The sequence below is a fragment of the Leucoraja erinacea genome, chromosome 21 (genome assembly GCF_028641065.1).
Source record: "Leucoraja erinacea ecotype New England chromosome 21, Leri_hhj_1, whole genome shotgun sequence".
Taxonomy (NCBI): domain Eukaryota; kingdom Metazoa; phylum Chordata; class Chondrichthyes; order Rajiformes; family Rajidae; genus Leucoraja; species Leucoraja erinaceus.
The window spans coordinates 20,707,498-20,721,899 of NC_073397.1; the positions used below are offsets into that span (position 1 = coordinate 20,707,498).

The window sequence follows — 14,402 nt, forward strand, 5'->3', positions numbered from 1 at the left end:
GCCTCAACTACCACCTCCAGCAGCTCGTTCCATATACCTAACACCCTTTGTGTAAAAGAAAAGCTGCCTCTCGGACTCCTATTAAGTCTCCCCCCCCATCACCTTAAACCTATGTCCTCTGGTTCCTGATACCCATTCACTAGGTATAGGAGACTCTATGCATTTACCCTATCTATTCATCCATGATCTTATACACCTCTATAAGATTACCCCACATCTTCCTGTGCTTCAAAGAATAGTCCTAGCCTGTTCAACCTCTCCCAATATCTCAGTGCCTTGAGTCCTGGCAACATCCTCGTAAATCTTCTCTGCACCCTTTCCAGCTTAATAACATATTTCCTATAACAGGGTGACCAAAACTACACACAATAATCCGAATGTGGCCTCACCAACGTCTTATACAACTGTAACATGACCTCTCAACTTCTCTACTGAATGCTGACTGACGAAGGCCAATGTGCCAAAAGCCTTCTTGTCCACCCTATCTACCTGTGATACCACTTTCAAGAAACACTGTATCTGCGCTCCTAAATCATTCTGCTCGACAACACTGCCCAGAGCCTGCCATTCACTGTGTAGGTCCTGCCTTGGTTAGACTTCCCAAAATGCAATACCTCACACTTCTCTGTTTTAAACTCGTGCTTGCCTGTATTAAACTCCATCAATTCACCTGCCCAATCAATCCAGATTCTGCAACGGTTTTTGTCAAGCATCTTCACTACAATATCACATAGATCTACATGTGTGGCATCTACAAACTTATTAATCATGCCTGTGCGTTCTCATCCAAATAATTGATACAGATGACAAAACAGCAGTGGGCCGAGCACGGAACCCTGAGACACTTCACTAGTCACGGGCCTCCAGTCCAAAAAACAACCTTCCACTACTTCCTTCCATTAAGCCAATTTTCTATCCAGTTGGTTAGCTCTCCTGGGATCCTATGCAATCTTACCTTCCATAGCAGCCTACCATGCAGTAGTTTAGTTTAGTTTAGTTTATTGTTATGTGTAGTGAGGTACAGTAAAAATCTTTTTTTGTTGCATTCTAATCAGTAAACGGAAAGATTATACATTTTTTCAATCGAACCGTCCACAATGTAAAGAAAAATGATAAAGGGAATCGTGTTTAATGCAAGATTGTCCATTAAAGATAGCCCGAGGGCCTACAATAAAGTAGGTAGCAGCTCAGGAATGCTCTCTAGTTGTTGATAGGATGGTTCAGATGCCTGGTAATAACTGGGAAGAAAGTGAATCTGGAGGTATGCGTTTTCACACTACTGTACCTCTTGCCTGATGGGTGAAGGGAGAAGAGGGAGTGATCAAGGTGTCACTCATTCTTGATTATGCTGGTGGTTTTGCCGAGAGCGTGAAGTGCAGATGGGGTCAATGGAAGGGAGGTTTGTTTGTGTGATGGTCTAGGGTAAATCCACAATTCTCAGCGATTTCTTGCTGTCTTGGATGGAGCTGCTGCCAAATCATGCGACTCTATGTTGCATCCCAATCAAAATTATTTCTACGGTGTATCTATAGTAGTTGATGAGAGCTGTTGGGCACTTGCCAAACTCCCTAAGCCTTCTAAGGAAATATAGGCATTGATGTGTTTTCTTGGCCACTGCTTTGATATGGGTAATCTGGGACAAGTTGCTTGTGATATATAATCCTAGGAACATGAAACTTTCAACCACCTCTATTTCAGCGCCATGTACGTGCACCGGGGCGCTGAAGTAGTAATGATGGAAAGCTTCAAGTTCCTCGGAGTAAATATCAACAGCAACCTGGCCTGGATTAGCACATGTGACAATAAACTAAACTAAACTAATTTTGAACTAAACTAAAGAAATTTAACTGTGTCAAATGCCTTGCTGAAATCCATATATACAACGTCAACAACTGTGTCCGCATCAACCTTTTTGGTCACGTCTTCAAAAACTTGTCTCTCAGAATACTCTCCAGTAACTTCCGATGACAGATGTTAGACTCACTGGCCTGTAGTTCCCAGGCTTTTTCCTGCAGCCTTTCTTAAATAGAACGTCAACATTTGCCACCCTCCAAACTTCTGGCATCTCACCCATATTTAAATATGATATAAATCTCAGCTATGGCACCTGCAATTCCTCTCTAGCTGACTTATTAGTACTCAGATTATCTGATCAGTGTACTCAGATATATCTGATCAGGCCCAGAATATTTGTCTACCTTCAGCACCTCCTTGACCGTAATACTGACTGGCCCTCAAGACTATTCCATTGACTGCCCCAAGTTCTCTTGTCCTCATCTCTTTCTCCACAGTAAAAACAGAGGAGAAATACTCATTGAGGACCTTGCCCATCTCCTGTGGTTACACAGAAAGTTGACCGCTTTGATTCCTGAAGGGCTCCCATTCTCTCTCTGGTTACTCCTTTTCCCTTAATGTACATAAAATCTCAGGATTATCCTTAATATTATCTGCCAGAGCTATCTCTTGCCCCCTTTCTGCCCTCCTGATTTCCTTATTTGGCGTGCTCTTCAGTTCCCAAAACTCTTTCAGAGGTGCACTTGATTCCTGCTGTGTGTACCTGTCCCATGCCTCCATATCTTAATCAGGGGCTCAATTTCTTTCATCATCCAAGCTTACGCCCACCTGCTTTGCCCTTCACCTTAAGAGAGATGTGCATGTCCTGGACTCTTGTCAGCACACTTTTAATAGAACAGTTGTTGCTGGTCCCAAAAGACTCCTCCACAAACACTTCATCCACTTTCCCCTCCCAATTTCCTAAGACTAGATCAAGTGTTGCCCTCTCCCATGTAGGGCCCTCTAAGTATTGTCAGAGGAAACTCTCCTGAACACATTTGATAAATTTTGCCCCATGTAAACTTCTTGCTCTATGACATTCCAAGTCAATATTGGGAAAGTTGAAATCCCCTACTACAACAAACTTATTAGTCCTTAAACAGCTGCCTGCAATCTCTTGGCATTTTTGCTTTTCTAATTCCCGTAGACTATTTATAGCAATGTTACAAAATTTTGAGATTTTAAAAATCAAGTTTGCAATTTATCCCATCAGATAAAGCATAAAATGAAGTTTAAATTGACACCTAATTCACTTTCATATCTTCAGTATTAATAAAGTTATGGCCATTTTCATACTTGGAAATTAGCATCTTGTTCCCTATTGATTTTCCATTGACTTAACACAAAAGCTGTGATCGAGGACAGTCTAAAGCCCATAACTTTATTAAAAATTAAGAGAACTGAAAGAAATTTTCAGTTATTATAGGTTGAAGCATTCTGAAACAAATATTAAACAATCTTACTTGGATGACCTGAAATTAAAGCATATAACTAGTGAGTTACCCAATTGTAGCTAATTCCAAAATTCAATTACTAGATCTAAACATTTATCCATTTCTTAAGGAAAGATTAACATTTTTAAATAGCCTAAGTGTCCAAAGAACATTCCCACAAGAATTCACAATAAAACATGATTTTTAAATCTCATTGACATTCATTTATAGGCCAAATGGAAGGGATTTAGTGTTCAATTGCTGTAAATTAATGGCCATTTAAATCAGCTTGCCAGTGGGATTCTGTGGAAAGCGCTGGTTTAGAACGCTGCCATTACGGTGAATTTGTACCCCATGTCGGCATGAAAGATACTGCGGGATTAAATGGGCCCCCAAGTCAGCTACTCGCAACATAAGATTTTGTATAAAGGGATCTTAAGAAGCCCTTTTTAATGTAAAAATAAACAACCTACCTTGCCTTATCCCCTACATGAGATCCGTCCCGTTGTCGGGGTTCGCGGCTTTAGAGGATGATTTTTAATCTACTATAACAATTAAATAACCCAATTTAGTTTTAAAATACCTGCTGTGAACGAATTTTGCAGCGATTTTTCGTCAGCAACTAAGTAGGCTGAACAACATCGATTTCAACTGCCTAGAGAAAATCGTGTTTTAAACCCGCCCCCCTCTCAAAGGTGCCAAAGTCGTGCACACGGGCAGAACTGCAGCGCCGCTGAAGGTAAGTTTTGCAACATATCTACTATTTGTGGGCCTGTAGTACACTCCCAGAAAATTGATTATTCCTCTCTTATTTCTCAGCTCCACCCATATAGCCTCACTGGACAAACCATCAGTAATGTCAACTATGACCACTGCCGTGACATCCTCCTTAATCAACAAAGCAACCCCTTTTTTTCCTTTACCCCCACCTCTATCAGGTTTCTTTTCAACTTCTGACATTCCAGAGAAAGCAATCCACTTTGTCCAACTATTATTTCCTGACTTATACTCAGTGCCCCAACCGATGAAGGCGAGCATACTATGCACCTTCTTGACCACTCTTTCTACTTGTGTTGCCACGTTCAGGAAACAGACTAGAAAATCCTAGTGTGGAGAAAAGGTGTATATAGTACATTGCATGTTTGAAATTGTTGTGGTGTGTGTATGTTACACAAAATATTACAATACTTGATAGCATATATTTCATTATAAATCAATAGTCGCTATTATTTAGAATGTAGGTCTGGAACACCTCTTGAGCACCGCACCAACCCTGTCTACCTCGGTGTAACACTGGATCGCACTCTCTCCTATAAGGAACACGTCAAAAACACCAAACTGAAAGTTAACTCCCGAAATAACATCCTCCGGAAGCTGACCAACTCCAAATGGGGAGCCACAGCACACACATTAAGATCTACTGCTCTGGCCCTGTGCTACTCCTCTGCGGAGTATGCGTGTCCTGTTTGGGAGAGATCATCCCATGCCAAGAAACTAGACCCAGCGTTGAATAACACCTGCCGCTCAATCACTGGCTGCTTGAAGCCCACCAACATAAACAACCGGCACCTCCTCGCTGGCATTGCCCCTGCCGATGTGAGACGGGAAGTCGCCAGCCGAGTAGAGATGACTAAGGCCACTAGTGATGAACGCCACCTCCTCTACGGACGTGTACCCCCGGCCCAACGGCTGAAGTCCAGGAGAAGCTTTCTCAGCCATGTCCAGCCCCTAATAGCATCACGGGAAGAAACCAGACTCCAACTATGGACAAAAAGGCTTGAGGACGACCCCCCTCCTACTGACATGGGTATCCCTCCTTCTGAAGCCCTCCCTCCGGGCTCAGAAGCACCATGGGTCCAGTGGAAGACGCTCAACCGCCTGAGAACAGGAACAGGGCGATCAAAAGCTGCCATGGCCAGATGGGGCTATGAAACTGGCCAAACCACCTGTGAATGTGGAGAAGAGGACCATACAATGCAGCACTGCCTTGTCTGCCCCCTACTACCCAACCAGTGCAGCCCAAAGGATCTTGCAGTGTTCAATAAAAACGCAAAGGACTGTGTAAGGGAATGGGAAACTGTCATATAACCAACCAGCTTCAAAGACACGAAAAGAAGAAGAAGATTTAGAATGTTCTATGCTACAGAACACAATCCAGTTCAAAAAACAATTTGCAAGTCTGTATATATATTAGAATTCTGAAAGATGTTCTCACTGATGCAGCATATTGATTTTTCAATTAAATTAGTTCAACCTACCAGACAAAATAACGTGAAATTCAGCATTTCATGCCTTGATGTCTTGAAGAATACTTGGGTCTTTGAAGCTACTGCAGAGTTGATTTGTATGCATGTCCCGTACTAGTGTGAAGGGAAAGTTTATCTGAGTTAATTTAATGGTGCTGCATGGCAGCTCCTCCTGTATGCAGGACACGTTAGTTCATACATTTGCCTCATTCTGGCAAAAGCGATGCTGACATGTCTTAACATTTCTGCTTCTGGTCTCTCTGCTTCGTTGAAGGAAGTATGAATGTTTATGATAAACATTTCACTTTCATGGTCAAATCTTCAAAATGACCCACTAGATCTTGATCCTTCCACACTAACAGTTAGTGTTGCACAGTGAATTTAACACAGTTATTTATGCTTGGCATTGTCAAGACTATGAGGCAAGAAAATATCTAGTCGTTTTTGTTTTAATGTAATTGAAAATTTACAGCATAGAAACACGCCGATCATCGATCATCGATCATCGATCACACATCTTTGGGATGCTGGAGGAACCACCAGAGACCATTTACAGAAGCAGAAAACCTACAGACCTGCACGTCTTTAGAATGTGGGAGGAAGTAGCGCTCGTGTTTAGAATCAAACCCTGGTCTCTGGCTCTTTAAGGAACCTGAGGGGAACATTTTCGCAGGATATATAGAATGAGTTGCCCAAGGAGGTAGTTGAGGCAGGTTGCATAGCAACATTTAAAATACATTTGGACAGGTACATGGATAGGAAAGATGTGGGTGGATATGGGCTAAACACATGCATGTGGGGCAAGTGTCGATGTGGCATCTTGTTTGGCATGTGCATGTTGGCCTCATGGCCCCTTGTCCTTGCTCTATGACATTATTACTTTATGTATCCTTTTTTGTGGTGGTATTAGAACATAATTTGTGGTTGCCAGAGAAGTTTCTATTACTTCACAAATCAAATATGCCATAATAAATAACAAGCATTTATTTTTCTTTTCCGAGACTTTCCCCAGCTGGTTTTGGCCACTGTATTGAACTATTAGAAGGCCATTATAATGTCGTCAATTATTTGCAAGAATAATCCGTGTGTGATCAAATCTCTCCTCAGATCTTTGTGATTTCCTGATCCTTGAACTATGTCCAGTTTTCCTTTAAAGGCTCTCCCTGTCTCAGCCATTCTTTATGCCAAAGCTATACCTGTTTACTAATCTAAATGCATTTCTCTTAATCTGTCCATAAATTCTCAGGTTGCAATTCACTATTAAAGTCACTATTAGGAATTGTTGGATCCAATTATTAAGATAAGACTGGTATGAATTGAAATTTTGTGCAGTTGCTTTCAATTATCAAGCAGGTATGTTAAGTTTCCCTCCTTGCCTCATATCCTGACGTTAGTAATTCAGATGTATTGCCATTATGATATTAATCCATACATTCCAGGAAGTGCCTGACGATCTCTGGTTTCTGAGACAACTCATCTGCACTTAGGCTAAGGAAAAGGCTAATACTTGTGATCACAATTCAGTGGTCTTTGTTAAATGCCTTCAATGGTAAATTAATGTGCAAACACACAGTTCATGTCTAAAGAATAGTCACATGGGTCGAAAGTGAATCAATGATTGTGGTCGAAGCATTTTAATGACTTTATTTGTTAAAATGAAGTACAGTTTGTGCATTCTGATTTTTCTTACTGAACAGGAGTCTATCCTGAAGGGTAGTTGCACACTCAAACGTGAACATTTAAGAAATGATGTTGAGGTTTATTTCCAGATTTTTGGCTTGAAATATTCATTCAGAATGTGCAGTTGGTGTCGCAGTTTAAAGTGCAATTCACTCTGGCTTTCAGCTGTACAGAATGGGTAACTACAAAATCAGCCCATGATCTGTGCTTCATTATCTTATCTGAACCAGTTAGTAATGAGGATGCCACAATAAGAGACAGCTGGAACACGATAGCAGGATAGAATTAGTGAGGGAATAAATTATCTGTACTTTGCTCGTCCTTGCTGTTTAGTGACCTGTGCTAGAAAAGGCATTTGTGCCTACATTGCCTGAGCACCTATTTCAGTTTGTCCGTCATCTCACTCTTCCCAACTGAAATCGTGCTCTCATGATATAGTTTATGTAAATATACCCACTAGCACCAATGGGCATCTCAGTTTAGTGAGCATAGTTCACAAGTAAATGACACCAGGACTTTCTACCTTTCCACCCAATACTTCCTTCAAGTGAAGATAGAAAAAGTTGAAATGATTAAACTTTTTTACATTTCATAACTATTTTCCTTATCAACTTTTAAGGTGTTATCCAAATCTTCGGACATGACAGAATTTCACGTCCATAATCACGCCTATTTTTGAAAGATATTCTCAGTGTAGATTGAAACACAATAAAATATTGAGCAAAGATAAGTAAGGTGAGACCACACTGTGAGACTAAATTTGAAGCCCTTCTCTCATTTTTAGTGTATATATCTGCAATGTCCATGTCCAACAGCAGCAAGGGAATGCCTGGAATCAGAAACATAACATGCTAACATTCTCTGCTGTCAAGAATTCTTGGCCTGGGAACTGCATTCTGCAGCAATACCAGAAAAGCAACCAACAGAGCAAATTAAAAGTGGCAGTGGGCAGATTCAGCCTCGAGTGAATTTTGTGCTAAATCTAATTTAACGGTCTTGAGAACAGTTTCCCTGTAAACGCATGATGCATTCAAAATGATTTTCCAGCAGAGTGCTGTTCAACATAACAATGAGCTTCCGTCCTTGGTATTATTCACAGTTCTGCTATGTCTCCCTGTAAGCTACATGTTTCTGGTATTGCAAACACTTCATTGAACAATCTTGTGCCAAGCAAATTTTGCCCGTTGCGTTGGAGGAGAAAGAACAAACTTGGAAGATAGTTTCCAATTCCTCTTTGATGCTTGCACAAGTCTTCAGTTGAACTGTGCAGGTTGTTAATCTGTAATTTGAATCAAAAGGGACATGAAGACCTCCCCAAGTCCTGACATGTGTACAACCTGAACATATGAATGAGCATTCTGGAGACTGGGGATGGGTTAACAATGGGTTTGCTGGCTGCTGTGAGGCCACAGCCATCTTCTGCTATGTGGGAACTCAGTTCATGGCAATATGATTTAAACGTCACAATTTACTCTGCATTCACATGGTGGGTCTGTTTTTATTTAAATATACTGCTGGGCTGACTCATTTCTGACTTACAAGCTGTTCGGTTTACAATCAGTTCTCAGAAGCCCCCCTGTCGTAACCTGGGGTGCACCTGTATTGGGAATGTTTGAAAGGTGCAGTGACACTGTCTAACCCGTTACTCTCAACAAAACACTTTACATATGCGGTGCTTTCAGTTCTGTTTCATTACAAATTGGTATGAAATACATTTCAGTGAAGCAGGACAAGTGCGATATTGCACCATGTAAACAAAGTTGAAGGTTATTGATTTCCCTGTGGCAGCCCACAAGAAGACTCATTTGTAATTACTGCAATTATAATCGTCTCCTTCGTGAAAATGCCTTGTGGTCGTGGTGTTTTAGCTCCTGGGACTACTGTTCATTCAAACCAGCTTTTCGTGTTTTCTGGTAGAGAAGCAAAGGATCCGTTCAAGTGTTAATTACATTTGACATCAGGAGAGTGCAGATGCTGTGAACAACTTGTAGCTCCTGTGGGCTGGAAATCACCAGGTTGCCTGTGAGATGCAATGTTTATGGGAGGGTCTTTGAGATTTTCAACATTGAGTTTATTACTAATGTGATTTGGGGCCAGGCTGATGAAGATAATGGATGCCTTTCTGGGGGTTTATGTGTCACCTAGCCATACTATCTGCAACTAATTGAGGGAGAGTGGGTCTCAGCTGACTATCCTAGAATCTGAACTGCAATATAATAAAAGTTACACAAATGACAATGGTAGCTCGGGAACAACCCATATTACACACTGTAGACAAACTAAAGATCTTTTTTAATTTCCTTCAGCTAAATTCCTTCGGTAACTTGATACTTGTGCACCAGCAGAATCCAACTAGAAGTATAGAGTTATATGAAGTAAACTGCTTGTAGAGTAATACCTCTATCCTTTTACAGGAACAGCCCTTTCAACCCACATGATGCCAAGTTAAACTACTCTCCTCCACCTGCTTCTGATCCACATCCCTCCATTCCCTACATATCCATGTGTCCATCTAAATGCCACTTAAATGGCACTATCATATCTGCCTCCACCACCACCCTTGGCAGTGCGTTCCAGGTACTCACCACTCTCTGTGTAAAAAAAATCCCACACATTTGCTTTAAACTTTGCCCCTTCCATCTCAAAGTTATGCTCTCTAGTCCTTGATATTTCATGTATATGCCTCTCATAATTTTATATCATCTCCTTTCTACTTTATCCAGGTGCTTACTGTCTATCTGTGTCCGATTATGACAATGCAAAAGGACTGAATGTGAAGCACTACAAGATACGCAAACTGGACAAGGGTGGCTTCTATATTACATCACGGACACAGTTTGATAACCTGCAGCAACTGGTAGTCCACTATTCAAGTAAGTTCAATGACGGTACAGACTATGATGAAGATATCTTTCCATGTTACAATGGTGCCTGTAAATGGATGAAATAACGTTAGTGTTGGGCATCTGTCAATGAATTAATTAAATAGCTAGAGTGGCAGAAATAAAACATTGCACATGTCACTGGTGCTCTCTTCACAGACCCTCCATTTCACAACTGAAACAGTTGTCTAGAAAACAGATCCTTAAGGTTTCTTGTGTCAGGCTGCAACGATATTGAATTTTAGAAACAAAGAGCTTGTAACTTAATGAAAACTTATGAACTCGAACCTGCAAATGTCTTAATTATTCAAAAGTAAATATTTGCAAAATTCTCACTTTGCTTACAGTTTAAAAATGAGTGATGGGGAAGTCAGAATAACTAGTAATGCCAGAGTGAAACTCCCAATGAACCATTTCCCTGGAGTCTCATTATAATCTTGAGTGAACCTGTACATGTGTGGCGTGCACATGCCTTTGAGATCTGCAGAACAAAGCACATACATCTAAATAGAATGAGCTGCCATTAGCCTAGCTGCCAACACATCCTCTGAGAGTCTGTGAGTGGAATATTGCAGAAGCCTTGCTGAAGAATAATGAACCTATAATACTCCAGGCCTGAGAATAAATAGGAATCTGTTTTCAGCAGAAATTCTTTATGTGCACAAATAAATAAAACAACATACTCTAATGTAAGAAAGGAGCTTGCAAATCTCTAGGATATATGTTTTAATTGAGATATTATTTGTAGCGCAGTACATGTTATTTGACGTGTATGGTATTCACTGACTTACATTTCTTCTTTTGAAATAACTGCTCAGTTTTTAAATATTAATTCTTGTTTCAAGCCCCTTCAAGACGTCACTCTTTCTGTCTGTAATCATGTCCAGCCTTGTGAGCCCTGATTTCCTGCATTCTGTTTCTGATCACAAAATGTAATCACTCCACCCCTTGAAAGTAGTGTCACAGGTAGATTGGGTAGTCAAGAAGACTTTCGTACATTGGCCTTCATCAGTCAGAGTACTGAATATAGAAGTTGGGATGTAAGGCCACAATTGGAGTTTTGTGTTTGATTTCGGTCATCCCATTGTAGGAAAATTGTTATTAAGCTGGAAAGGGTGCAGAGAAGATTAACGAGGATGTTACTGGTACTCAAGGGCCTGAGCTATAGGAAGAGGTTGAGCAGGCTGAGATTTTATTCCTTGGCGTGCAGGAGGATGAGGGGTAGTCTTATAGATGTGTATAATATCATGAAGGGAATAGACAGTGTGAATGCTCAAGAGTCTTTTACCGAGAGTAGGGAAATCAAGAACCAGAGAAAGTAAATGTCAGCGGGTACATGGGAATGCCCAATGTTGCACGTTAGCCTCCAAGTTGCATTCCATCTTGTCAGGGCTTCATGAAAGTGATTCATCACCATCTTCTGAAGGGCAGTAAGGGATGGACAATAAATGCTAGCCTTGCCGGTAATACCCAAATTCTCAAAGTTATGTAAAATCGTTTTAGGACTTCTTCAAATGTTCTTTCCAAATTCAAGTCTTGATTTTCCATTTAGGCATAAATTGACTGGGGTTTCTATCGGGATTTCTGGTGCTGAGATTGGCAAACCAGATCCATGTCTTAAAAGGAACTGCTGGAGGAACTTAGTGGGTTAGGTAGCATAAGTATAAGCATTAGGTAGCTGGAGGATAGTTGACTTTACCAGTTGAGAACCTGTATCAGGAACTTTTTCAAAGTCAGTGTGCTCTTAAAGAGAATTTCCAGTGGAGTTATAAAATGTCCAAATCCAAGCTGATATATATCTCTGGTACTTAGAGCCAGACTGTCAAGTTGGTTTGCAAAAAGAAAATACATGGAAATCAATCCAATTTCGAAACAGACATTGCGACCTTAAGACCAGATATGTGTCCACTTTCCAGACCGTTGTGTCCACTTTCCAGACCATTGTCAGTAGAAAAACAAATTTGTAAAAGTCAGCATATATTTGTAACTTACAGAACTGTAGACTTGGATTGTTTGACTTTTAAGTACAGGTACTTGTAGGCCTTACCTCTTGGAAAACATTCTGAGTAACAAAGCCGCTATTTACCAAAAGATGCGGTTTGACAGACTGCAAATTAAAGCAACATGATTTTTTATTTGAAATATATCCTGAAGAATACCAGATTATTTTCTGATACAGCCCACAAAGTTGAAACTTGACTGTGCCCGTGTCGTATGATGGGAGCTAGGCAGAGTTTACATCGTATACATTGGGCCGAGTGCTTTGAAGGATAGTGAAGTATTTATGCTGTGCTGTGGTCTTCTTTTGCAGAGCACTCTGATGGTCTGTGTCATCGGCTGACAACTGTCTGTCCAACCGTGAAACCCCAGACCCAGGGATTAGCTAAAGATGCTTGGGAAATCCCAAGGGAATCATTGCGATTGGAAGTGAAGCTTGGGCAGGGTTGCTTCGGGGAAGTATGGATGGGTAAGAGACTTGGAAATATTTTAGTTAATAGTAGTTGGCGATTTAATTGTGTTATTTGAAAATTTACATTCATGGTAGAATCAAGAATAACTCTTCTAACCTACTTTGTTAGTGTCTAACAGCAATTTTAAATGTTGTCTTTTATAATATAATCCTTAATAATAAATTGAGACCATTTGGATTCTAATTTACTTAATTTTTGAATGGATGCCCAGTTTGTCCCATCGACCTTGGTTGATTTGCCTCAGGCCTTGATTCCTCTTCTGTCCCAGATCCCTTTTGTCCTCAATTCTCCTGTCATCTACCTCTACTTTAAAAGCCCCAATCATCCAGCCTGCACACTCCTTGAGGTGGAGAATGCTGAAGGTTCACCACCTTCTGTGGGAAGAAATTACAATGCACCACAGTTATAAATGACAGCCCTCTTATCTTGTATCCGTCCCTTTGTTTGAAATTCTCCCCCAGACGTCATCTGCACAGTATCTTATATGGTTCAATAAGATCACCCCTTGTTCTTTTGAACTTCAAAGAATGCACGTCTAGTCATTTCTGATAGGCCAACGCCCATTTCAGGAATTAGTCAAGTGAATGTCTTCTGGTCATTCCAATGCCAATATATTCTCTTTTTTTTAAATAAGAGAACCAAACCTGCAGCCTCACACTCTGCATAATTATAGCATTTTTTTTATTTTTACACTCCAACCCCATGTCATTAAGGCCTGTATTTCATTTCATTTCCTTTCCTGATTACCTGCTGCATCTTCTGCGAATGTTTTTTGCTTCATGCACAGAATTCCTAGATCCTTTCTGTACTTCACCCATTGACCATCTCTCTCCATTTAGATAGTAGTCTCCCATTTGATTGCTCCTATAAAAATGCATAACTTCACATTTTCCGGCATTAACATCCATTTGCAACGTTTTTGCCCTCACCCATCCAATTCATATTCTGTTGCAGAGCGTCAAATAGCTTAATTGCATCTTGCTCCCCCAGCTCTCTTTTTGTGTCATCAGCAAACCTGTGCCCCACCCCTTTCTCCAAATGATTAATATAAATAGTAAATAATTGATGGTCGGACTAATCCTTGCGGAGCTTCAATAGTTGCACCTAACCAGTCATAAAAAGACCAGCAGAGATCAGGATTTAATCTTCATTGCTGGAACTATGAGACAGCAGCTGTACGACCTGTATCTCTGTGCTACCTTATATGTAAGATCACATAAGCTATATAAACTGTGATGGACTTATAAGCTGGTGTAGTTACAAACTTCCGAACAGTGTCTAGACTGCCTAAAAATGTTGCTCTTTGTGGTTAAAGGACATTTTCATTGGAGCCCTAACTGGTGCTTTTCAAACAGCTTGTTGGCAGTCCTCGCTGACCAAAGGGAAATTTAAATTAAAAAGGAAAAATGCTAAAAATATTGAACCAGTCAGGCAGAAGAAAACAGAGTTGACATTTCATGCCCTTGACTGTTCATCAGCACTAGAGCTCCAGCCGTTCTTTGATTTACAAAAGGAATATATTTCTGAAAAACATTTTGTTAATTGAAATTTCAATATGTGGGTATGTCAAGGTGTGGGTATTAAGATACAGTGTATTGAGAGACAAGTGACACTTAAGGAAAAACATATTTGTAAATAGAAGAGATGTACCTCAGAGACACTGACTTTACAGTGATAACTTGTAAATTGAATGTTGAAGAAGGAACTGCAGATGCTGGAAAATCGAAATAATATTCTGGAGAAACTCAGCGGGTGAGGTAGCATCTATGGAGTGAAGGAAATAGGCAATGTTTAGGGTCGATACCCGTTTGAAGAAGGGTCTCGTCCCAAAACGTTGCCTATTTCCTTCGCTCCCTA

At 40.5% G+C, this 14,402-nt stretch overlaps 1 protein-coding gene across 3 annotated transcripts in view; it reads left to right on the forward strand.

The window, feature by feature from the left end:
* Positions 1-14,402, forward strand: part of LOC129707364 (proto-oncogene tyrosine-protein kinase Src-like) — a 133,261-nt gene that overhangs the window by 102,941 nt on the left and 15,918 nt on the right. For all 3 annotated transcript variants that reach the window (XM_055652347.1, XM_055652346.1, XM_055652345.1), the window contains 2 exons: positions 9,916-10,065; positions 12,386-12,541. In XM_055652347.1, coding sequence (XP_055508322.1) covers positions 9,916-10,065; positions 12,386-12,541 — 306 coding nt within the window. The remainder of the gene's footprint in view (positions 1-9,915; positions 10,066-12,385; positions 12,542-14,402) is intronic.